The 27,077-nt window shown below is 43.5% G+C and overlaps 1 protein-coding gene across 1 annotated transcript; it reads left to right on the forward strand.

Annotated features, from left to right (window-relative positions):
• Nucleotides 1-95: 95 nt before the first annotated feature.
• Nucleotides 96-27,012, forward strand: tmc2b (transmembrane channel-like 2b; the record flags this gene model as incomplete). The annotated part of the gene is made up of 20 exons (XM_079516849.1): nucleotides 96-141; nucleotides 501-545; nucleotides 4,823-5,306; nucleotides 7,397-7,537; nucleotides 11,449-11,539; nucleotides 11,909-11,990; nucleotides 12,625-12,731; nucleotides 13,635-13,733; nucleotides 14,676-14,818; nucleotides 14,989-15,136; nucleotides 16,440-16,634; nucleotides 17,179-17,358; nucleotides 21,392-21,550; nucleotides 21,831-21,959; nucleotides 22,754-22,821; nucleotides 23,086-23,325; nucleotides 24,679-24,804; nucleotides 25,749-25,827; nucleotides 26,170-26,302; nucleotides 26,480-27,012. 20 exons carry the CDS (start codon nucleotides 96-98, stop codon nucleotides 26,629-26,631), a joined length of 2,847 nt encoding a protein of 948 aa, XP_079372975.1. The 3' UTR covers nucleotides 26,632-27,012.
• Nucleotides 27,013-27,077: the final 65 nt, after the last annotated feature.

The raw sequence follows: 27,077 nt of genomic DNA on the forward strand, positions 1-27,077 counted from the left end.
ACGAGAGGAGATTACTGAACTCAATGGAGGATTCAAGGTGGAATAAAGTGTGTAAATCCAGATAAGAGCCCAAGGATCAGGATCAGATTGACACAATGCCTCCCAAGAAAAAGGATAATGTGGCCATTAGGATGGAGGATGGTGGGTATAGTAATCTCTTATCTTCATACTCTCTCTTCTTTATTTTATAAGTACACCCTACTTTTATAAGTAACACCCTACTGCTACAAAAGTAGCAGATCCACACGTTTGTGCATGCTTATAGATGTGCTACTTTTGCTGATTTTGAAATTGAATCCTGAATTTGCTTCTTCTTTTTTTTATTAATGTCCTATTTTTATTATATTGTTTTACTTTGCTCAACTAATCAGTGAGAAAGTTATTGTTATTAAAATTTCCTTGGCGCTTGAATGTGAAAACAAGCACAGGATGGATGCTAATCAATCACTAGAGGGGAAGCTAAATGTTGTTGGTTTATTGTTTTGCGTTGTGTTTTGCAGTTGGAATGGACATTGATGCTGCAGGTGACAGTGACGACAGTGAAGGTAAAATCACTACTTGCTGTAATACACTGTTCTTTTAGATCTTGCTCAAGCATGACTGTATAAGCAAAATGTCACACGCACTGGTCAAGAGTCTCACAAATATGCCTTAACTCTTTGAGAGTTTCAAGGATTTCTATATAGTAGGTAGACTTCTCTATGGCATAATCCCGTTTTTGAATGATTTATTGAAAAAATGAACTGAGTTGATAAAATGTTTAGTTTTTGTGTTGGAAGCCATTTAAAAGAGCTTGCATTTACACTGGGTAGTGTTTCTAGGACAACAAAAAAAGTTATGCCCGGTTGAAGTTTTATTTTCTAAATAACTTTTTTTCTGCTGGGCGTACATAGCCATGCAATATCTCATTTTAAAGGGTGAGTTGTCTAGTTCAATTAAAATAAAATAAAAAGTTTCTCACATGTACCACTGTAGATATTTTGCCATCTATAAATAGCATGGTCAGTCATGATCAATCTGACCTATCCAGCTAAAAGTCCCCATAGCTCTGAATTGGAACATCATATAAACTCAATAATTGTTTTGGGTAAAATTAGACATTCTAACGCACATTTTGATATATACCATGTTTACATAGTCTTACCAGTACCTTGTCTATTCATGCATGTATCTCAAAAACCTGTTATGAAGAAACACAGTTTTGATAAAAAAAACACATCCAAGGACATTGTTTTGATATGACTTGGTGCCCATGATATGTATCAAAATATAGACTTGAATGTATACTGTATTATAATAAAAAAAAAAGTTCTTACCATCTACTATTACAGAGTACACAGTTGAAACTCGCTTAGTCATATACAATAAACCTCACAATAGTGAACAAAATAGCCATGACAGGTCTAACTCATTGTAAAAGCCTCTTAAAAATAAAATTATAATAAATATTACAGAAAATAAATAGGCCTACATACAAAACAGTTGTCCCCAAACTCCCCAGTGTCCCCAAACCACTGCATTCCAGTTGTTCTTGACGGTGTGTGTGTGTGTGTAGGCTAAATAATAATAATTTAAAAAAAACTGCCCCCCTGAAATGAATGAATCCGGTTCAGTGTCGGAGAACTCCATCGCAGTCTTGACTCTTCGTCTTCATCATCATCATCCTCCTCCTCATCTGATGTCAGTTCTAATCTAAATATATAAAAAATAAACATTTAGCTGTAGTCAGTGCACGCTACTATTACATGGTGTTTGTAGCTGGCTGCTAGTATCACGATAAAATAATAGGCGACGTTAGAATGACACCAATGAGTGCTCGCGGGTATAATATCCAGCACCATCGCGTCGCCACATTCCACTGGCTGTTGGCTAGTTGCTAGCAAACACTGCAGAAATGGTACTGGCTATTGGCCGGGGGGGAGGGGGACGTAGGCTATCTGACATCATCGTCATCATCATCATCACACGGTGACACACTAAACAATGTAAAATCATGATTGTATACAATACAATGAATGCGATTATCATGCAAGCTCATATAACTCATGGACAAAATAAATCTACAAGCTCACAACGCGTCGCGCATGTGACCTGTTTGAGCTTGTAGATCATCATAACCAGCGCTAGTATCACGATAAAATAATAGGCGACGTTAGAATGACACCAATGAGTGCTCACGGGTATAATATCCAGCACCATCGCGTCGCCACATTCCACTGGCTGTTGGCTAGTTGCTAGCAAACACTGCAGAAATGGTACTGGCTATTGGCCGGGGGGGGGGGGGGGGCGTAGGCTATCTGACATCATCGTCATCATCATCATCACACGGTGACACACTAAACAATGTAAAATCATGATTGTATACAATACAATGAATGCGATTATCATGCAAGCTCATATAACTCATGGACAAAAGAAATCTACAAGCTCACAACGCGTCGCGCATGTGACCTGTTTGAGCTTGTAGATCATCATGTTTGTTCTCCGTCTTTGTAGACAGTAAAAGGTGCTGGCTAATGGCTGGAGGGGGGGTTAGTGTCGGTCGATGCAGTACAAATGTATCGTAGCAGGCATGCAGCCATGCACGCATGGCAGTACAATTATTTTATATTGTAGCGTGCCATATAGGCGATCTGATCTGAAGAGTAATGTTCGCTCCTTTTATTTACTGTCTACAAATACGGAGAACAAACATGCACCGTTTACTGAAGCAACGCATGGTTATGCGCGACGCGTTGTGAGCTTGTAGATTTCTTTTGTCCATGATTTCTGATCACTATAGAAGGGCATTTTCTACAATAAGATTACCTCAAAACATTCCGGGTTGATCGTCTTCTTTCAATGGTTTCCCGGTATGGCTCATCGGACAACGATGAGGAGACAATGAGTGGTAGTGGCCGGTCCCCGCTTTGGTTCTAAGCCCAGCCACCGGTCCCAGCGACCGGGCTGGTGGGGACTGGAGAAGGCGACTGGGACGCGTATGGATCAATACTACTACCACAAAACTCGCTCAAATAAATATTACTGCTTTCAACTTTTTCTGCTAGAAAATCGCTGGGGCGAGACGGCAAACGGGCTGAACACTGAAAACTATGAAAACTCCCTCCGCCCCCACTGTTTACTGGGGGGTGGGATCAGCTTCCAATGGCAAAGCGTACACGTGTGTCCCGTGACACGGGTTTTCTGGGAAATGTAGTTGATATTTATGCTCAATACTCTATACAGAGGTGCGGACCGAATTAATCTATTGGTATTAGTAAAAAAAGAGAACTACGGAAAATCACGTACAAGTCAGACCGGACTAATGCATAACTCCACGTGTTTTCCAGTAGTAGTCTGTCTAAGGGTTAATGCATTATACTGTAATTGCCCTCTATGCGTGCATAAAGTGAGTGGCAAATCGAGTGCGGCAAACGTGGAAAAGTGAGTTTAACATTGTTAAATACAATCAGGACTTTTCTGTTTGGATGTATGGGCTGACGAGGTCAGAAAGTAGTTTTTTGCCACTTGCATATAACTTCCAGGTATGATGATGATGTCACGCACATACCGCATACCTTCTATAACTGAAATCTAAAAACATCTTAAAAGACCACCCACCACTTTTCAACCTATCTTCATGCAATGGTTCTCACTAATGTTCATGATAAAATGCCACACCAAGTGCAAAAATCTTATATGAAAAGCGAACATTTGTAGGCTAACTTTGCTTCTGGGGGTCCCTGGAACAAAATATTTTAAAATGGGGGTCGGCAGCCATATATCTTGTGGGGCTGCTACTTGACATTAAAAAGTTTGAGAACCAATGACTGAAACATTTTCAGAAAATGGTTAGGATGTAGATGATTTTCTTTACAATTTACAATAGGCATTTAGCAGACGCTCTTAATCCAGAGCGATTTACATTAAGCAAGAACAAAAAAGCATGGCATACATATACATAAATGGTTATCATGAAACATGCGTAAACTAAGAACATAACAGTGGAGTATCTATATAATTAAACTATACATCTTTTTTTTAGAATCGGCCGGTTTTAATGGGTTAAACTACACTGATTGAGTATACAAATGCACCTTACAGATACTCAGAGTATCTGTATTTTCAGCAATGAGCCAGACTTATTGATACATGACATTTGACATATTGACATTGATACATAGTAATTGTTGTGACCTAGTCCAATGAAGTATCTATTCATAATTAATTGTCAATTCATTGTTTGACTGCAGCTGTGTTTTTAATAATTAAAAGACAATGAAAGGGATGAAGCCAAACGAGACGGCCTCTATTAACGGCGTGGCTTCCTGTGGTCAGTCTATGACAGCGGTTCCCAAACTCTTTCATGTCAAGGACCCCCAAATGAACACTTATTTGCCCGCGGACCCCCATTTGAAAAGATATGCCAAGGACCCCCATAAGAGAAGATTTTGAGGGAGGGCGAAATCCAAAAGACCCGACTGCCGCGTCGGTCGGTAGTCCGACGGGTCGGTCGGTAAGTCCGACGGGTCGGTCGGTAAGTCCGACGGGTCGGTCGGTCGTCAGTCCGACGGGTCGGACGTTAGTCCGATGAGTCGGTCGGTAAGTCTGTAAGTTATACCTAGACTTCTTTGCCGTTTTTTGAAAACATTTTAAAATTGTTTCGTTGTTTTTGTTTAAAATCGACATGTTGTGAGCTTGTAGATTGGCTATTTGAACTATAATATATAATATGTGTGTGTGTGTGCGTGTGTGTGTGTGTGTGTGTGTGTGTGTGTGTGTGTGTGTGTGTGTGTGTGTGTGTGTGTGTGTGTGTGTGTGTGCGTATGTGTGTGTGACTCAGTGGAGGCAAGGAGGAAGGCTAAAGCCCGGCGAGCTAAAGCCGCCAGGCCAAGGAGGAAGAAGGACGAGGAGGAGGGGGAGGAGGAGGAGGAGGAAGAAGACGAAGACGACGCGCCGAAAAGACGGAAGAAGAAGAAAGCCAATAAGAACCAGGACAGCGACGAGGAGGAGGAGGAGGACGGCAGGAGCGTGAAGAGCAAAGGCTCCAAGGCCTCCAACAGGAAGAAGAAGAACGCCGCCAAGGAGGAGAGCGAGGAGAGCGAGGAGGAGCGAGGGAAGAAGAAGAAGGGCAGGGCGGGGAAGGGAGGAGCGGCCACCAAGAAGCAGAAAGAGGAGCAGAACAAGGACAAGAAAGGGGACAAGAAAGGGGACAAGAAAGGGGACAAGAAAGGAGACAAGAAAGGAGACAAGAACGGCAAGGGGAAAGGAGGGAAGGACAAAGGGAACGAAAAGGACAAGAAGAAGAAGGGTGGAAAAGACAGCAGGTGCAGTATGGAGTGTTGCTGGAGTTGCTGGAGTGTCGATCTCGTAGACGAGTGATTCTCAAAGCTTTGTCCGTTTTGATATGCATTATTATTAGGCCACGGACCCTCATTTGGTATCATATTTTTTCCATCTCATTATTTAACACTTGTACACTGAGTGTGTACAAGTGGAACCAAATCACTTGTACACTCAGAGTTGCAGACCCGAAAGGGTCCATTTGGACCCCCGGTCACACACACACACACACACACACACACACACACACACACACACACACACACAGACACAGACACAGACACACACACACACACACACACACACACACACACACACACACACACACACACACTGCATTTGAAATAAATGCCTAAATGCTAAGTGCCTGTTTCATAAAACACATTAATTAACAATATGGCTGTTGCTACCTGCCACCACAGAATCTCTACCTCACAGAATCTCTACCTCAATGCATTGCAATGTGCAATGTTTTACCACACACACACACACACACACACACACACACACACACACACACACACACACACACACACACACACACACACACACACACACACACACACACACACACACACACACAGTCACACACACACGGGGCGACTGTGGCTCAGGAGGTAGAGCAGGTCGTCCAATGATCCATGGGTCGGCGGTTCGAATCCCGGCTCCTCCTGTCTACATGTCGAAGTGTCCTTGGGCAAGACACTGAACCCCAAATTGCTCCTGATGTGCTGGCTGGTACCTTGCATGGCTTCCGCCGCAATCTGTGTATGAATGTGTGTGTGAATGGGTGAATGTAATGCACAATCTATGTAAAGCGCCTTGGATAAAGGCGCTATATAAATGCACCATTTACCATTTACACACACACACACACACACACACACACACACACACACACACACACACGCACACACTGCATTTGAAATAAAAGTCAACTTTGTGTTGATTTTATTATTTGAATTACAAAAATAAGTAGGCTATACCTACTTAGTAATAATAGTAATTGTAGGCTGCATCAGGTCTTAAAGGACCACTTCACCACTTTTCAACATCTCTTCATATAATTGGTCCTCACTAATGTTCATGATAAAACACCACCATTTTTTCCTACTCCGTCTGTGTCTCATAGGAGGGCTTTGGGCAGTTCGGACACCCGTCCACCAGTGACATCATCATTAGGCAGATTGTTTTGAGTGGTGTAAACCACTCCTACAACTGGCTTTGTTAGTCTGTCTGTCTGTCAGTCTGTCTGTGCGTAAAAAATGAGCATGGTTGCTACGGTCACCCAGTTCACAAGGGTGTGATTTCATTACGTCAGACATTACGTCAGACCACAGCTGATCAGGCTATATAAGACCTTACACCACTCAGTTCACACGGGTGTGATTTTTTTAAACAAGATTTGTTTTAAAATATATTTAGATTTGTATTATCGTGAGAACGATGGCTTCAACTTTTGCATTGCAACTTTTCAGGAAAAGAAAGCCTGTCGTTTCTATTAGCTTGGATTCACCATCGATGATGTCACTGGTGGACGGGTTTCTGAACTGCCCACAGCCTTCCTATGAGACACAGACTGAGTAGGAAAAAATGGTGGTATTTTATCATGAACATTAGTTAGGACCAATAGGAAGAGAAGTTGAAAAGTGGTGAAGTGGTCCTTTAATGTCGCTTTAACAACTGGTTAGTTATCATTGGAAGGTTATTATTAAAGGCATAGTTAATTGTCTCCACCTGGCCGAAGGCTTGGGGAAGAGAGTATGTTTTCATCATAATACAGTGAGGTATCAAAGCTACAGTATATGATATGTACGCTATGGAAGAGGTGATTGTAAACTGAAATATGTATATTTGTAGGCAACAATTCATGTGACACATCATGGCAATACATGCCCAACATAATGCTGGTTTATCACTGGCACACTCGTGCCAATGATATTGTGAGAATGTAGAGCAGCCATTTCCGTTCCGAATACAGGTGTGCCTTTGAGACTTTTGACTTTGGCTTTCGGTTTGGACCGGTGGTGGCCAAAGCCTGACCTGCTGTGTGGTGGCTCTTTCCCTCTGGTAGTTCTGGCTCTGATTCTGATGACGAATCCATGTCAGAGGGAGAGATGGAAGCCCTGAAAGAAGAGGTGGAGGAGAAGAAGAAGTTGATCGCTACCCTGAGAAACAAACCGTGGCGAATGAGGAAGAGGCTTACATATCTGAAGTAATAATAACACACCACCTCCTTTCTGCTGCTTGCCCCTTCTGCGTGTTTCATCATGTTTTTGAGTCATGGTTTGCTGGTTTTGTTTGATGTCCTGTTTTCCTCTTTGCTCGTTACACTTGCCATCACTCATGTCATGCACATGTGATGTTGTTGCTGTGATCATAACTTTCATTACTTTGTCATCACTTATGTCCTGTGCATGTGATGCTGTTCATGTGTTATTAAAGTTTGTTTTAAGGCAGTACCTCTCTCTGACCATCCTCCTTCTCAGTGCTGTGCTCTATAACGAGCTGATAACTGCTTTGGAGAAACACAAAGTAGTTGATTTGAGCCTTGGTACCGTTGTATCCTTGTTTTCCCAAAGCATCTTTGCACCGGAATCCTCTTTGTCACGTTTCAAATGTGCAAAGTTGTCATGCTTTCAGGAAACATGTCTTTTACTGAGATCTATGATGTGTTAATCAATATGACTCCCCGTTGAAGACTTTTGACCACTGATTGCTCATTTCAGAATAGGCCTAACATGTGGTTCTCATTTGGCTCAGATCACTCCTGCAAATAACTTACTAACTTTATAGCACCTTTTTTCATATAATATATGTTACGTAAATATGTAAATCTTCCCCCCAAAGATACAGTATGTCACGAGTAAAACTGGGGAGAATGTTTGTTTAGGACAGACTGAAAATAACTTTTGAACTGGTGTTGTAATTAAACCCCAGGATTCTTATTCTGGGGGGAACATTCAACAAAAACAACCGATCTACTTGTATCTCGGATCCATTTTTCTAAGTAAGTTGTTCAACTGAATTGATATTGATAAATTCCAAAAAATATCAAAGTATATTCTGAGGCACCCCTGGTCTTGCTTCAAGGTACCCTAGGGTGCCACGGCACCCACTTTGAGAAGCCTTGGCCTACAGTACTTGCCAGGCCTACAATAGTAACCAAACTGTTCCTAGACTGAATGGAATACAACACATTGCCATAGTATAAATCATCAGTCCTTACCCGTTTGAAGATACAGTAGATCATAGCCTGTTAATGATACAGTATTTGCATTTTGAGGCAGGTGGTCTGCGGACCCCCAAGTGGTACACGAAGCAAGCAAAGCACTCACGGTCCACGAAGAAAGCAAAGCGCTCTCTCTGCCTCTCTCTCTCTCGCGCGCACACACACACACACACACACGCACACACTCACACACACACACACACACACACGCGCGCGCGCGCATACACCCATGTCCCGACTCCTACTCCATTTGTAAACAGCATGCACAGTTACAGCCGTAACAGGCATTAAACACTAATAAACAGCGTACAGTTTGATAAAGTGAGAAAGGGCCTCGTTAAGACCTCCATAAGGTAATGGTCAATGTCTGTGTGCAAATACAGAGCCATTGCGGTGCAGCCAGTGAGGTAATCTGAAACGTGAAAAGTGTTACAAAGTAACTACATGTTAAAGATCAAATCTAGTGTAGGCCTATGTCTTATTCTTATTATAAATGATATTCTATTTGTGGTCATGCATCTATATACAGTAACATAACATAATTACATTACATTAACATGCAGTGCATGTAAATACTGTGTAGTACTGTATAACTCATTAAAACATATAGGTAACAATAATTGAATAAGGGAATAACTAGATAAAGTGCCCCTCTGGGCACAGGTCTCCACCAGGGCAGGTCAGGTTGTGGCCTCCTGGTGGCACTATAATAGGCCAATGTGAAAAGAGTGCCATTTCTTCTTACGCCTTGGATGGCAATTGGATGATTTGAGGCATTTTGTTCCAAAAATGTGCTTTGCAAAAATCCACCTGTTGGTGGCGCTATAACAGGCCAATGTGAAAAGGGTGGGATATATTTCTCAGCCTAGTAGGAAAGTCTGTGAAAGATTTCACGTAAATTTGCGCACACACACACACACACACACACACACACACACACACACACACACACACACACACACACACACGACGGACTCTCTCTCACACACACACACACACACACACACACACACAACGGACTCTCTCTCACTCACACACACACACACACACACACACACACACACACACACACACACACACACACACAGTGCAAAACAAACTATCCCCATGCCTTCGGCCTGGTGGAGACAATTAGGACTGCTAGGGGGTGAGGTAGAGTCTGAGGAGGTGAGTACTAGGGGGTGAGGTAGAGTCTGAAGAGGTTGTTGGCCACCTTCCCGTAGTCCAGGAACAAAGTGCACATGAACCAAGGTGCCAAGGTTGTGGTATGTGTGTCTACATACAGTTGAGTGTAAGCACATGCTCAGGCAGATAGTTGATAGTTGAGACGCTTTGTGACTTTTTCATGAGCTTGACACTGTTTAATGCATGTCGTTGTGGCTGGCTCACTTCCTGCATGTCACTCCTTAATGTTCCTTCCATATATTAATGACCACCTCCGTCCATATTATAGGCCAATGACCGCCTCCTCCCATTGGTTAACCTTCCATAGGCTAATGACCACCTGTGGATGTGGCGTGTGACGTCACCTCATCATCATACCCGGAGGTTATGCGGGATTAAGTGGGAACACCTACCAAGTGGCAAAAGCCCATAGGCCTACATCCAAACCTAAAAGTCCTATCTGATTGCAGAAAATAACAATGTTAGTTGTAAAAAAGTAAAATACTCAGTTTTATCTTAACTGTGAGAGTACAAAACAATATTTATGAATACTGGAGATTTTACTGTGAAAATCCATAATGTTCATGAGATTCAAACCCCGGGTTTCCTGCATCAGACACCACGTTTCTACCATTCTGACATTTCCAGGAGAGATATTGTGCTATGACAGTACTATAGTCAACCACTGCAATTTACAATTTACAATTTAGGCATTTAGCAGACTCTCTTAATCCAGAGCGATTTACATTAAGCAAGAACAAAAAAGCATGGGAATACATCACATATATAAAATGCATTTATCAAGAAACATGCATAAGCTAAGAACGTAACTAGAACATATCTATATAATGACACTATACATATAAACTACTATACTATGCTGTACATATATACTATGAAGTGCTATGACTACATACAATGCAATTATTGTGCTGTCTACATGACATGCTATAAGTCTGTTTCAAATGCTATCTAAGTCTAAAAAGTGCTGTCTAAGGGGGTAGGGTAAGTGCTATGGGCCATGATGGAGTCTGAAAAGGTGGGTTTTCAGACTACGGCGGAAGATCGGGAGTGATGCTGCAGTTCTGATTGCAACGGGAAGTGCATTCCACAGTTTTGGGGCCAGAAGGGAGAAGAGTTTGGGACGTGTGGAGCGTTGTCCCGGTGTTTTTAGTGAGGGTACTTCCAGCTTCCCTGCGTTGGCTGATCTGAGTGCGCGGGAGGGTTTGTAGGGTTCAATCATGCTTGCAAGATAAGGGGGAGCCATACCTTTGGTTGCTTTAAATGGCAGCATTTTGTATTCTGTGCGGGCAGCGACCGGTAGCCAGTGCAGGGAGTGGATCAGGGGGGAGACATGTGAGAATTTTGGCTGGTTGAAGACCAAGCATAAAATTATGTTTTATGCACTAATATTGCTGTCACTAATTCACAGATGATTCTGTTGGTAGAAAATCCAAATTCTAAGGGCCCCTTGGCATTTTAAGGGGATAGAAGTCCGGAGCTGAGCGTGCTCACTGTCAGTTGATTAAGAGAAGAACAGACGGGCTCTCATTAAAAAAACAACGCAGCAGCAGTCATGACAAAGGACAGCGTTTTGGAAGGCCTGAGTAGTCAAAGTGTCGGTTTGCCATGACCTGAAAACCTTGAGTAAGCGTGGACTGTTTCTATAGTATTTTTTTCATGAACATTGAAGTTTTTTCATTGTCTTACATTTTTGCTTGGTCTGACAGGGAGGCCCACGCGTTTGTGGAGAAGTTTGAAGGAGCCCTGGGGAAAGGCAAGGGCAGGAAGTTCTACGCTTACAAAGTCATGATGGCGAAGGTGACTTCTCTCTGACTGCACATCAGTGTTAATTTTGACAGCAAAATTTGATTTAGTTAGTTAGTAGGCCTAATCATTGTATTTTGAATAAAATTCTATTTTAAGTCACATTTTAGTAATCTGAAATGTCTAGTTTTAGTTGACTGAATATCATAAGATTTTAGTCAACTAAATCACAGTTGCAGTTGATTTACTGTAGACGTCTAAAATGTATTTTGGCGGGCCATGATGGTGTCGTAATGCCTGGTTTATACCTAGCTGCGTGCCACACATTGGTCATTGTCAACCAAAACAATCGCATCATACATCTTGGATCAAGGCCATACATCAAACCAGTTTTAACTGCTGTCTTTGCTTTTTTATTTTCAGAAATGGATCAAGTTTAAACGTGACTTTGACAACTTCAAAACCGCCTGCATTCCATGGGAGAGCAGGATCAAAGAAGTCGAGAGTCGGTACCACCCTGATCATGACTTTAATATGAGAATTATTTATCCACTTAAGCCCTACTTCGCCATACGACACATATGGGAAATAGGCTAGCTGATCTACAAATGGATAAGCATTGTGACAAGTTGTTAGCCCATTCTGGGCGGGAACCCCTTTTGGTGTTCTAACGGTTAGAATCTAACCCTTCGTCCAGAAGGGAACCCCTTTTGGTGTTCTAACGGTTAGAATCTAACCCTTCGTCCAGAAGGGAACCCCTTTTGGTGTTCTAACGGTTAGAATCTAACCCTTCGTCCAGAAGGGAACCCCTTTTGGTGTTCTAACGGTTAGAATCTAACCCTTCGTCCAGAAGGGAACCCCTTTTGGGGTTCTGTACAGCTGCTATAAATATTTGAAGTTTTTCTGAAAACTTAGGTCAGTATTTAGACAGCGTTTTTAAAATCGGCCTCAGTCCAAAATGGTTAAGTTAAGAGATTAAGTTTACCTTTGCTACTACAGGGAAAACATGAACATGTACATACAGTATGTTACTAGTTTTATAGCACTCTTTATTCTATCCCTTTGTTTGCTTTACCAGTGTTTTAACCCATTAAAAAATACCATTTATTTTTCTCTCTTTTGACTCCCCTGACCCCCAGGTCACTTTGGGTCGTCCGTGGCGTCCTACTTCATCTTTCTACGTTGGATGTATGGTCTGAACCTCGTTCTGTTTGGCTTCATGTTTGGACTGGTGGTGCTGCCAGAGGTACAGCCCAGTCCATATCTGAATCATCACTTCTCTATGTGTAATATGTGCAAATACATACAGACACATGCACAGAGATAGGGCACACTTAACAGCTTTGCCTTTGGGCAGCCATGCCGTTGAGGACAAGAATCAGACATAAAGCAGTATGGAAAGCTCTTGAGACGAGGCCTGAATACGTGATTTATCTCAATACAATACACCATAGCGACAGCATGCCTTGTATGCTTTATATTCGTACAAGTGTGCACTGTAAGACGTTTTGAAAAAAGAAAAAAGTTTAGCCTGAACCGCAAAATTATAAGCTATCTATCGCCACCACTTTGTTTTCATGGGCCATAAAAGGCAGGCCAGCCTTTGCTTATGTTTACTGATAAGCAATGCACAGTTGTGTGGTGTTGTGTGGCGAAAACAAAAGCCATGCCTCTACTCTACAGTATTCATTTGCTCATGGAGTTTTTTTTTTTTTTACGTCACGTACACTGTACAGCATTGTTGTCTGGATTTAAACCCTTGAAGACCGGGAAAGAATCTGTGTCATTTTAGATTACTTTTAAGTAACCAATTTAACAGTTATTTTATAGGCCTCCTTTGGCTATTCAAAAATAGCAGATATACAAGCTCATAGATCGGATAGTTCGGATTTAGAAGACATTTGTAGAATTGGCCTCAGGTCTTAATGGGTTAAAGATGGGTTATATGAAATTGTGTGATGTACAAGTGATATTTTGTGTGTGTGTGTGTGTGTGTGTGTGTGTGTGTGTGTGTGTGTGTGTGTGTGTGTGTGTGTGTGTGTGTGTGTGTGTGTGTGTGTGTGTGTGTGTGTGTGTGTGTGTGTGCGTCTGTGTGTGTGCGTCTGTGTGTGTGTGTGTGTGTGTGTGCGTGCGTGTGTGTTTTATTTAGTTAATGATGGGCCTTCCATACGGCTCCATTCCCAGGAAGACAGTCCCCAGAGAAGAGCAGGCAAAAGCCATGGACTTCTCTGTACTCTTTGACTTTGATGTGAGGACATACAATCTCAACGGGCTCTATCACACATTCACACACACTATTTTGGAAAGAACATGCATGGGCCCCTTCCCTACTTCCTTCACAGGTGTTACTAATGATACTAATGAAGGCTCTGTTTCATTCTGGTCAGAGTCAGGGTGCATAACGTGCTGCTATTGTGCGTGTTGGCTCGCTGTAAACGCTCTGCTACACCAGTGGGTGTCCAACTCAAGTGTCCTTGAGTGGGTTCCGAATGGCCCCATACGGGTGTGTAACTCTGACCCCCTTTTTGAAACTAGCTCCTTGCCACTCGCTCTACACACTTCCACTTGGTTTGAGCATAGATATATAAATCATAGAGACGACACTGGATGGGAGGGGAATCCCAGGGCCATCTCTATTATTTATATATCTATGCTCAAACCGAGTGGAAGTGTGTAGGGCGAGTGGCGAGGAGCTAGTTTCAAAAAGGGCCTGAGAGTGTACAAATGGAACCAAATGGACCCGCCTTTAATAAGTTATGGGGGTCCTTGAAATTAAAAAGGTTTGAGAACCACTGCACACTACATGGTACCCAGAGCCTTAATTAGTATCGTCTGTAACACCTCTGAAGGAAGTAGGGAAGCAAGCAGCCTGGAAGTAGGAAGAGTTACTCTGTGTGCGTTCTGCGTAGCCCATTTATTTAATTTCATTCATGCATCTCTTACAGGGATTATACACTTTAATTATCAGCCCTATTCTGCGATGTAGATCTATAGCATTAAAATGTTCATCTGCTTTTTCCCCCATGGGCAGAATGATAAAGAACAAACTACACATGCAGTATACTGTAGCATTGAAAAGCACATACAACATAGCATAGGAACAGAGCTTCGGCTTTTTTTAAATGCAAAATTGTATTTAAGTAGTTAAGTAAATGTACTGAGTTACTTTACGACACTGATATTCACACAGGGATACTGCAAGTACTCCTTCCTGTTCTACGGTTACTACAACGACATCCGACAGATCGGCCTGCTCAAGTTCCGCCTCCCCCTGTCCTACCTCCTGGTGGGCGTCGGTATCTTCGGATACAGTCTGATGGTCGTTATTAGAATGTATGTAACGCACGCACGCACGCACGCACGCACGCACGCACGCACGCACATACACACATACACACATACACACATACACACATACACACACGCACGTCGCGCACACACATGCACACATAAACACATAGTGGGAAATCAATTACACATCCCATGTGTGTGTGTTCGTTCAGGATGGCTCGTAACGCTAATGAGGGTGGAGACGGAGGTGAGGATTCAGATTTCACCTTTGCCTGGAAGATGTTCACCAGCTGGGACTACCTGATAGGAAACCCTGAGACAGCTGACAACAAGTACGCCTCTATCACCACCAGCTTCAAGGTACCTGATGATGATGATAGTTCTTGGTAAAGATGGAGTTACTGCATGAGTATACAGTGAACGCAAAAAGTGATGAAAAATGAAAAACACAAATCATCTCATATGAGGTCCCTGGGGGTCTTTGACATGAAAATACCCTTGCTGCGTGTGTGTGTGTGTGTGTGTGTGTGTGTGTGTGTGTGTGTGTGTGTGTGTGTGTGTGTGCGTGTGCGTGTGCGTGTGCGTGTGCGTGTGCGTGTGCGTGCGTGCGTGCGTGCGTGCGTGCGTGCGTGCGTGGATGGCAGCTGGGGCCATGTCAAAGGAACACGAGCCCTGCAAACTGAAGGATTAGCATGCTGACACAGGACACTTCCTCTGGCAACATCACCTAAACGTTGATGTCACTCTCTTAACTCTCCACTTATATTCCCATCTCTCTGAATGGCCAACATTGATGATGTCACTCTCTTGACTGTCCACTCATGCAATGTTAATATAGGAAGATAGCTCATCCTCATTGGATCCACTACATTGTACACAAATCCTACAAATGGTCTCCTAAATAGGTGCCGACGTCAGATCAAAGTCAAAGTCAAAGTCATACGATTTGTCACACGCGTTACCGCAGTGAAATTTGTTCTCCGCATTTGACCCATCTCTTGGAGCGGTTGAGCCGCAGCCAAGGAGCGGTGAGCTGCAGCGTGTGCCGCGCACGGGAATCATTTGATTAGTAGATTTGACCCCCAATCCAACCCTTGATGCTGAGTGCCAAGCAGGGAGGCATTGGGTCCCATTTTTACAGTCTTTGGTATGACCCGGCCGGAGATCGAACCCCGACCTCCCAGTTTCAGGGCGGACACTCTAACCACAAGGTCACTGTCTGGCAAATCTTGCAAACGTCCTATGGTTGCTGGTGAAAGAAATGTTGATAATAAAGTAGAAGTTCTCCTGATTTGTCTCTCCGAAGAAAAAGAAGGTGAAAATCTTGGGAATATTGGCTTGTGACGATCGGGTCCAATAGTTCAGTGACCATGGAGCTAAAGAATGGTTCAGAAGCTGTGTTCATGTTCACTCTTCCATTGGAATGAATAGTGTCCAACCTGCTTCAGATCTCTTAAAAAGGCACACACACACACACACAGAAATGTCATAATGCTCAACATAGGATATACAAACATGCATTTTCCTTTTTGTCTGAACTCAACATTGTTCTGTGAGAAAGTATAAAGCCTGGGTACAGAGGCTATACTGGCTAGTGATAAAGTATAGTGCATGCCACGGAAGTTTGTGATTGCGAGAAATGCTTTGTTTCCCCTCGCTGTAGGAGTCCATCGTAGACGAGCAGGAGAACCAGAAGGACGAGAACGTCCACTTGCGTCGCTTCCTCAGAGTGCTGGCCAACGCCCTCATCCTGTGCGCTCTGGGGGGCAGCGGCTACCTCATCTACTTTGTGGTCAAGCGCTCGCAGGATTTTGCCAAAAGGGAGGACGACGAGCTGTCCTGGTTTGAGAAGAATGAGGCAGGTTCAGGTCGATGCTGACCGAGTATCCTCTGCAAGGGTCATCAATATGTCTGTGTACGGACAGATGTGTCCATGCATGGCACATCTGACTTGGTCTTGTCCGTGGCAAATGTTTGATTTTCTCTTTTACACACCATTATAATGTTCTTATTTTGATCATGAGACCCAATTACTGAATGTCAGTCTCCAGGTTTTCTTCAGAACACGTAATTGTGACACTATGGCATATAAGTAGTCCAACTATAGTACTAGTGGTTCTCAAATGTTTTATTTGCAAGGATCCCCTTAACTCTGTACAAATGGACCATTTGTGTCCATTGTGCGACAAATAGCTTACACAGATGATATACGAGCTGATTTTCATCATTTTGTATTTGAAAAGCTTAAGGGATATACGGAGGTAAAATATCAGTATTATACAGACAACGTTTCAATCTTTTTAGGTCTTCATCAGGCGATTTGCCTGATGAACTTTTCGGTGAATGACATGCGCAAAGTTATTTTATTTAAAGTTATTTTTTTGATCTCTGATGCCCTATAGGTGGAGTTTGTCATGTCTCTTCTGGGTCTCATGTGTCCTCCGCTGTTTGAGACCATAGCTGAGCTGGAGGAATACCATCCCCGTATCGCCCTCAAGTGGCAGCTGGGACGCATATTCGCCCTCTTCCTGGGAAACCTCTATACCTTCCTGTTCGCCCTTTTTGATGAGGTCAATGCCAAGGTAGGAGGCGTGCGTGCGTGCGTGCGTGCGTGCGTGCGTGCGTGCGTGCGTGCGTGCGTGCGTGCGTGCGTGCGTGCGTGCGTGCGTGCGTGCGTGCGTGCGTGTTCACATGTGAATGTGAATGTGTGTGCATGCATGGCGACTGCCCATAATTCCCGACATCCCATTTCTCGGAGGGTTGTAATAGGCTTATAATGGGGTGAGTCGGACCAACGCACCGTTGGAATAATGACAAAACCTTCTACAGAAACCTAGGTGTTTGTAAAGACGATTTTAAACTAGTTATGGTAACAACTGATGAGGTACTTAAGAAACGGAGTGCCCTCCAACCCCACAAGGCCACTGGCCATGACAATATTCCCTCCAAATTTCTCAGAGACTCAGCCATCTCTATAGCTCCAATCATCACCCACATAGTTAACCTCTCCATCAAACAGGGACAGGTCCCCCTAGATTTCAAACTGGCCAAAGTAACCCCCCTGCACAAGAAAGGGAGTAAATTAGACCCCGGCAAATACCGCCCTATTTCTATTCTAAGCTCCATCTCGAAAGTGATGGAAAAAATAGTCTATGAACAGGTTGAAAACTATCTTGCCACTAATAAATTATTGTACGAGTTCCAATCTGGCTTCAGAACATCCCACTCCACTGACACATGCCTTCTCTATTTGAGCGACCACATCAAACAAGAGGTGGACGCTGGCAAATACTGCGGCATGGTCATGCTGGACCTCCAAAAGGCTTTTGACACCGTGAACCACTCCATACTGGTTAACAAGCTAAAAGCAATTGGTTTCGATAGCACATCAGTGAGCTGGATGCAATCCTACCTGGAGGGGAGAGAACAGATGGTGGAAGTGAACGGAACACTGTCCCCCCCCCTCCCAGTGAGCTGTGGCGTTCCACAAGGAAGCATAGTCTACTGTTCCTAATATATGTAAACGACATGACTTCAGCTTGTGACTGCAACTTGTTCCTGTTCGCAGATGACTCGGCACTGCTGGTCTCGGACAGGGACAAACTGCAGGTTGAAAATGCCCTCAGCTCTGAACTCGGTAGAATCTGCACCTGACTCGCTGATAACAAACTATCTTTACACCTGGGAAAAACTGAATCCATTCTCTTTGGATCTAATAGTAATCTCAGCAAGGCAAATGGCTTCTTGGTTAGAGTGGGTGACAATGTTATCACACGTAAAGATGAAATTACCTACCTAGGTTCCATCCTGGAGGCTAATCTTTCCGGTGATAAAATGGCCACCAACGTAATCAAAAAAGTCAACCAAAGAACAAGATTCCTTTACAGGATCTCCTCACTGGTCGACAAAAACACCTTAAAGACCTTAACAGGAGCCCTTGTACAAGGCTTCTTTGACTATGCATGCACCTCCTGGTACCACAGCACCTCAAAGGCCCTTAAAACTAGGCTCCAGACCTCCCAAAACAAACTGGTCAGGCTCCTTCTTGGCCTCACCCCCCGAACCCACCTCACCCCTGCCCACTTTGACAGACTGGCATGGCTTAGGGTTGGCGACAGAGTACAGCATCTTGCGATGGGTCTGGTCCACAAGATTCGATACTCCACCAAGATACCCATGTACCTGTGTAGATACTTCCTTAATGTTAACGAAGTCCACACCCACAACACCAGAGGGAGTGCAACGAACCATGTTCAACCCAGATTCGGCACAAACAAGGGACTAAATTATTTTCGCTCCTATGCCACCAAAATGTGGAACGCCCTACCAACAGTCATTAAGACATGCGAATCCCTTGACTCCTTCAAAACCGCTCTCAAAGGGCACCTACGGATGGCTGCGATTCGAAACTGGCCCCCGTAAAATCTGAATTTCCCCTCACTGTATATGTTACTATTTGTTACTATTTGTACGTCTCTAAATGTTTTGATGAATTGAACATGGTGGACCCTGTTGTAAACAAGTGTAATGCTTAATTGGGTCGTCCACTCACAGTTAACAGCCTTTGTATAGACCAATTATTTGTTTACAAACATTGGGACTGGGCGCGGGTGACTGTTTCATGTAATCAATTCCCAACAGATCTCCAAACCTGTTGTTTTGGGGAGCGCTGGTTTCAGTCCATTCAACCTCCTCTTGTGAGTTGGCTAGTGAGATGCACCCTAGGAGACATTTATACTTCAAAGCCCAACAGTATTGCGCACAGAGAACAGCTGATATACAAGCTCACATCGCATCACAGATGCGACTGTTGTGAGCGTAGAGGTCTGCGTGCGCGACACCATCGCGGGACGAAGCATAAATTATACTTGATGGCCCGCTGCAGGTGCGCGTGCAGCCGTGCACAAACAGGCTCTGCTGCCGTGATCATGAGCGCACCTCCCGTTCTTATGACAGCGACTGGAGGTGTGGTTTTGAGGACAACTGTTTTGAATTGCTATTATTGTTCAAACACAACAGAAACAAGTAAGACGCGCAAACGCGGGAAGCGAACGCAGCTCGTAAATTGCAATAACAACAATTAGAATAAATTACGTACTTTTTAAGGTTTTTTTTAAGTTACGTTTTTTTAAATTAAATGTTTTTTCAAGTTATTTTTTTAGTGTGTGTATGTGTGCGTGCGTGCGTGTTTCTTTTTTAGGTTTTTTTTTAAAAAGTTTTTTCTTTAAGGTTTTTTTTAAGTTAAGTTTTTTTTTAAGTTAAGTTTTTTGTGTGTGTGCGTTTTTCCTTTTTAAGTTTTTTTTTTAAGTTAAGTGTTTTTTTAAGTTAAGTTTTTTGTGTGTGTGCGTTTTTCCTTTTTAAGTTTTTTTTGTAAGTTAAGTTTTTTTTTTGTGTGTGTGTTTCCTTTAAGTTTTTTTTTTAAGTTAAGTTTTTTTTTAAGTTAAGTTTTTTGTGTGTGTGCGTTTTTCCTTTTTAAGTTTTTTTTTTAAGTTAAGTTTTTTTTTAAGTTAAGTTTTTTTTTAAGTTAAGTTTTTTGTGTGTGCGTTTTTCCTTTTTAAGTTTTTTTTTTAAGTTAATTTTTTTTTTAAGTTAAGTTTTTTTTTAAGTTAAGTTTTTTGTGTGTGTGCGTTTTTCCTTTTTAAGTTTTTGTTTTAAGTTACGTTTTCAAGTCAAGTCAAGTTTTTTTTTAAGTTAAGTATTTTTTTAAGTTAAGTTTTTTGTGTGTGTGTGTGTGTGCGTGCGTGCGTGCGTGCGTGCGTGCGTGCGTGTGTGTGTGTGCGTGCGTGCGTGCATGTGTGTGTGTGTTTTTGTGTGTGATACAGCTGCGCCCTCTGGTGGTGGGCGGGTGGTGTTACAGCGTGACACACACACAGACACACACACAGACACACACACACACAGACGTGATCTGCTGGGTCTCATAGTAAATGCTCACGACACAGACGTGATCTGCTGGGTCTCATAGTAAATGCTCACTGCGTTCGCAACCAAGGATTATATATTTCAAGGGCGAGAGATCACAATAAAAATCCTAATCATTCTTCCTCCACACTGGGAGAAAAACAGCATCTGAAAGTTTGATGGGGCATTTTTACACGTGAGTGCAGTTAGAACTTTTCCATTGCATCTTATGAGAGGTGGTGTTCTTCTGCTGCCTTTATGCGCGCGCATGCCGTTTCTTATCAGTGTGACGTCGTCTGATAAGGCGTCTATTGAGTTTGTGCTTGAAATGTACTGTAATTCTGCAAATTGTTAATACAATTTTCAATAAAAAATCAATCAATCAATCAATCAATCAAAACACGGCACCCACACATCATATGCAGGTGTAGCCTCGCGTAGCGATACTAATCACTGCGTGGATGTTAGTCTCGTCCGTCTCAGTGTTAGATTTTTTTCTGCAATGTCCCGGTCCATATTTGCATACTGGGCCCTGGTTGGTTATAGCCTGGTTCCAGATGAATCTGGTTGGCTCGTCACCATTTCGGCCGTGAAGTCCTCCCACAATTGAGCAATATGCATTGCAAAGGCAGATGAAGGCTGGCTACGCGAGGCCAATGCAGGTGTGGGCCTGAAACCATTCAGATGACCTTATCGTTTTGTCATGTTCTTCAGCTGGAGCTGGAGAAGACGATAAAGAACTCAACAATCTGGGCTCTGAATGAATACTATGCCAACTACAGCAGCTTCTACAACACCACCGACATCCCTCCACCCAACATCCCCCCTGCCGACGTCATCAGAGGACCCTGCTGGGAGACGGCTGTAGGAATAGTAAGAAGTACTTGATCACACTATGGTGTCACACAAACGTATCAGAAGTAGCAGATCCACAAGCTCGAAGCGATGGGTGAAGCAACCCGTTTTGAGCTCATAGATCTGCTACGTTTGATACTTTTAAATTTGAATCCTGAAAAGTAACAATTTAGGACATGAGGTTTCCACCCGACAGAGATGATTTGCAAGTCATCAGATCAGTTTTGTGTATTCAAGAAAGGAAAACAATTCTTAAAAAAATATGTCCATGTTTTGTGTGTCTGCATGGTCTGTCCAGGAGTTTGTGAAGCTCATCGTGTCGGACATGCAGGTCAGCTATCTGACTATCCTGATCGGTGACTTTGTGCGAGCCGTCGTGGTGCGCTTCCTGAACTACTGCTGGTGCTGGGACCTGGAGGCAGGGTTTGTGAGTATTCTTCCAGCTACGCATACGTCAAGTCCTAGTATGAGCGAACAGGGGAAGGGGATCCCACGCCATATGATTCCTTGTTTGACCCCGCAAAGACTTGGATATGTGTCTCAAATAATATTATTGGTGTCATTATTATTATTTAATATTATTTGCAGAATCGCGGAAAGTTGCATTGGTGTGGTTGACCTTAAAACTGTTTTGTTGCAAGTAAAGGAGTTGCGACTAGTTGCAAAGAGTTGCAGCAACTGGTGTTGCTGAGTTATGTCTGATTGATATAGGCTACCTAGTTGTGTGTCAGTGTCTTGCACCATGTACACTCAACAATGAAACCGCCTTCAAAAACATCAAAACACGTTAAAAACATTTTGTATTACAATGTAGTGTTGCGTGGAATATTATGTACAACACTGAATGTTTATAATACATGGCATATACACAACTATTTGTAAATATATGTATGTTTATGTGATGGTGAATGTGTACGGCACGCAGATGTTTAGTTACGGCCTGGCAGTATACCAGTACTGTTTGTACTGGCTCCGGCAACTCAACTCGATACTGCTGACAAATGGCAAGAAAAGTGATCCTTCATGCTGAAGTAAACCAGACACCGCTCGGATAACTTAATTACAGAGACAGAGAGAGAGAGAGACAGAGAGAGAGAGAGAGAGAGAGAGACATGGGGAGAGACAGAGAGAACAGAGAGATGCAAATTGAGATCGGCCTAGTACTTTTCATCACTTCATTCAGTCTTGTGTTACTGTTGACGTTTGTGTTTGTGTTTGCAGCCCTCCTATGGAGAGTTTGACATCAGCGGTAATGTGCTTGGACTGATCTTCAATCAAGGCATGATATGGTATGTAGTCCCGTATGTTAGAGGGACCGATTATTCAGCCCCTCAAACCCGGACCCTTAAATCAACATGCACGAAGAAATAAAGAATAAATAAGAATAAAGTCTTGAGAGGGTAAATGACACCAAATGGACCAAGGATCGATTTGGTTTCATTTTACGCTCTATAGGGGGACCAACTCTCCATCATTTGGCTGGGGGACCACTTGGAACCCCCTCAATGAACCACTGATCTTAAAGTGACACAGATGCTTTCCTGTGTTTACAGGATGGGCGCGTTCTACGCCCCGGGCCTGGTGGGTCTGAACGTGCTGCGTCTGCTCACCTCCATGTACTACCAGTGCTGGGCGGTGATGAGCTGCAACGTGCCGCACGCCCGTGTGTTCAAGGCGTCGCGCTCCAACAACTTCTACATGGGCCTGCTGCTGCTGGTGCTGTTCCTCAGCCTGCTGCCCGTCATCTACACCATCATGACGCTGCCGCCCTCCTTCGACTGCGGGCCCTTCAGGTGAGCCATGCACGCAGCAAGGTTTTTAATTGGTTTGTACTAGAGTATTCAATTAGTGCCTTGGTAAACAGAGTAAATGGGTTCCCATTTCTTCACTTAGGGTTGACGTGTCCGGTGGTGTAATGGTGATATGGTACCACAGCATTTAATTATGTCACGAGCACGCACGCATGCACGTGTACTTGCGCGCGCACACAAAAGTAGACTTAAAATAATCAGTCAAACTTCTTTACTGTGCTGCAGTAGCGAAACTAAAAAGTTTGCTTTGGACGAATCTCTTCTTTGATGGTGGAGGAGGCATTATTGTTGTTTCTAAAACGGTTAGTCCCAATACTTGATTCTGATTGGCTGGTTACAGTCACGTGACCGTTGTAAATTTCACCGATAACCCACACCTTCAATCACTTTATATCATTCGCAGCCGATTCCGCATCTCTGTAGCTGTACTGGGAAAGGGGAGCGCTTGATTGCCTTACGAACCCATGCCGTGCGGGCGTCTAAGCACCGCCCGGCTCATATGACTGTGAATGTGTGGCTCCAGGCAGCCCCGTAAAGACATCAAGCGCTATTCTCCCGTCACATAGTCTACTTGCCGAGCAAAACAAGGAAGTGATGTGGCTCGCTCTGGTGGCGCAACTACTTGTGAATTTAATAGTTTTATTAGGTTAATATTGCTATATGTTTGTAACCGTTTTAGAAAAGCAATAAGCCACGAGAGGTCTCAGGTTATCAGGTATTTTACAATGGCTGGGAGGTGTAGGCAGACCCGACGCGCAGCGGAGGGTCTTCTACCTCCCAGCCAAGCCTATAGGAGCCTATAGCTCTGGTCCATAGCCTTAAAGACTCTTCCGTCTTATGGCTATGGGACTCTCCCTTACATGCCGCCGCATTACATGCAGCACAGCCTCTCGACTTCTGCAAAAATACAAAGAACAATTTCGCTACTCACCAATACAGAGTCTGAGCCCCCCACCACACGTATAAAATGCACTTTTTGTCCAGAAGAAAAAATACTTTTAGTTATTCCATTTCCACTGCGCCCTCTACAGATATTGCCAAGAGGAAATCCAATTGACTAGATTTTTCCTTCGCTTTTTTTGATCGGTCATCTTTCTTTCGCAATGACCTTCCTAGTACAATGCACAGTGTTTTGCCCCAAAGGGGCTTCTGTAAAAAGGCGAAGGAGCCTAGGACGCAGCGCACGTGTTCTGAGCTACGGTGCGCTCTAGATGGATATAATCATTGCAGATATACAGTAATTACATCGTGGTAATAAAAGCGCTGGTCCAGAATTCTCCTTTAAGTAAAGCAATGATACACATTCGAGACTTATCTTATGTCCTTTTCCCCCAGTGGCCAGGATAAGATGTACGATGTTGTCATGGAGACCATAGAACAAGACCTGCCGTCCTTCATTGTGAACATCTTCACCTACGCCACCAACCCAGGCCTCATCATGGCTGCTGTCCTCCTCATGGTGTAAGATCATACACAGAACATACATACCAACCCAGGCCTCATCATGGCTGCTGTCCTCCTCATGGTGTAAGATCATACACAGAACATATACATACCAACCCAGGCCTCATCATGGCTGCTGTCCTCCTCATGGTGTAAGATCATACACAGAACATACATACCAACCCAGGCCTCATCATGGCTGCTGTCCTCCTGTAAGACAGGGGTGGGCAACTTTGACGATGAAGAGGGCCACTATATTTCCACACTCACTCCCTAGGGCCATATATTACTGTTGTAGCAAAAATAGCCGATCTACAAGCTCAAAACGCGTCGCAGCGCGGCGCGTTTTGAGCTTGTAGATCGGCTATTTTTGCTATATTCGAATTGAAATCTTGAATTTTTGCTATTTTTGAATTTGGATTCCTGAAAATTAACATTTGTATGTAATTTCAAATGCCTTTAATTATACTTGTGTTGAAGCAATGAGCTACTATATAATTTAAACTGAAGTAATTACAGAGGGTCATGTTTACATGTTGTGGAATAGTAAGAGCTGAAACCAATAATTTATCAGTATTCTGACATTAACCTGAGGGCCACATTAAGTGAAGGTGGGGGCCGCATGTGGCCCCCGGGCCGCCAGTTGCCCACCCCTGGTGTAAGATCATACACAGAACATAAATACCAACCCATGCCTCATCATGGCTGCTGTCCTCCTCATGGTGTAAGATCATACACAGAACATAAATACCAACCCAGGCCTCATCATGGCTGCTGTCCTCCTCATGGTGTAAGATCATACACAGAACATACATACCAACCCAGGCCTCATCATGGCTGCTGTCCTCCTCATGGTGTAAGATCATACACAGAACATACATACCAACCCAGGCCTCATCATGTTTGAGGTTTACTGAAGTAGTACCTGAATGCATTGTGTTGTAATGTGTTTATCTTCACAGACTGGCTCTCTACTACCTGAATGCATTGTCCCAAGGATACCAACAGGCTAACATCGACCTCAAGAAGAAGATGCAGATGGTTAGTACAGTATATGCTCTCTCCTCTCCTGTGTTGATTTCGTCTACTAAAAACTAGTCGTCGGCTACCTTTTTCACTGACGAAAAATGAAATAAGAACGAAATAAAAACTACCGAAGTAGCCATACATTTTCAAATAATTTCGTTGAAGCACTGATCTTTGCAAAACAAATGTTTTGCTACTCCTAGAGATACATTTCCAAACCTCATGAAACTCAGTACACAATTTCTCTGTAGTGATGTGCTCAAGATGTATATCTGTCAGACCTTTCCTGTCGCCTCTTTCGGTTACGTTTGAAATGGTCTATATCTTCCTAAATCCACCATCTTTGACGACGTGCAGGCTCGAGACGAGGAGAAGAACCGTAGGAACAACAAGGACAGCACCAATGAGGTGATGAAAGACCTGATGGACCTGCTGCCCAACAGGTCTGGAATACCTGAGCCTGAGGAGGAGGAGGAGCCTCCTCCACCAGGTACGCACGCCACGCACGCACTCACAGCACGCACGCACTCACAGCACACACACACACACACACACACACACACACACACACACACACACACACACACACACACACACACACACACGCCTGTCCTAGTAGAATTGTCTTTTTCTGTCCAATTAGAAGTGTCTCTTTCTGTCCCAGTAGAAGTGGTACCAGAGAAGGGCAAGAAGTCTCCCAAGGCCAAGAAGGACAAGGGGGACGTAAAAGTGCAGAAAGACGTGCCACTGGCCGCCCCCAACTCCAAAGACCCCGTCACCAAGGCACCCAGGGGACGAGGTCGCCCAAAGCAGCAGTAGGACTCATCATCACGGTTCTTCAGGGACTTACAAACCAGGGATGGAGAGCACATTTTACTCAAGTATACTGTGCTTAAGGTGCAATGTTGAGGTCGGCCTACTTTTACTTTACTTGAGTAAAGTCCAGAGTATTGCACTTTACACTCCACTACAATTATTTAAAAACGTTCTACAAAGGTACTTCGTAGTTGAACAGCCAATGTGCTATTTTCTAAATATTGTACTTGGATTAATAACTGTAATATGATTACAGTTTTGGCAACTGTAATATGTTACACCATGGGTCTTCAACAGGGGGTCCGGGTCCCCTAGGAGGTTCTCAGAGTTACCGCAGGGGGGCCGCCAAATCTTTGTGTGACAGGGCCTTTATTTATTTTTATACATTCACCACTTGAACCATATAGAGGAACATTTGCAGATAATAGCAGATCTACAAGGCCACTCAA

The sequence above is a fragment of the Electrona antarctica genome (assembly GCF_951216825.1).
Source record: "Electrona antarctica genome assembly, chromosome: 12".
NCBI lineage: Eukaryota > Metazoa > Chordata > Actinopteri > Myctophiformes > Myctophidae > Electrona > Electrona antarctica.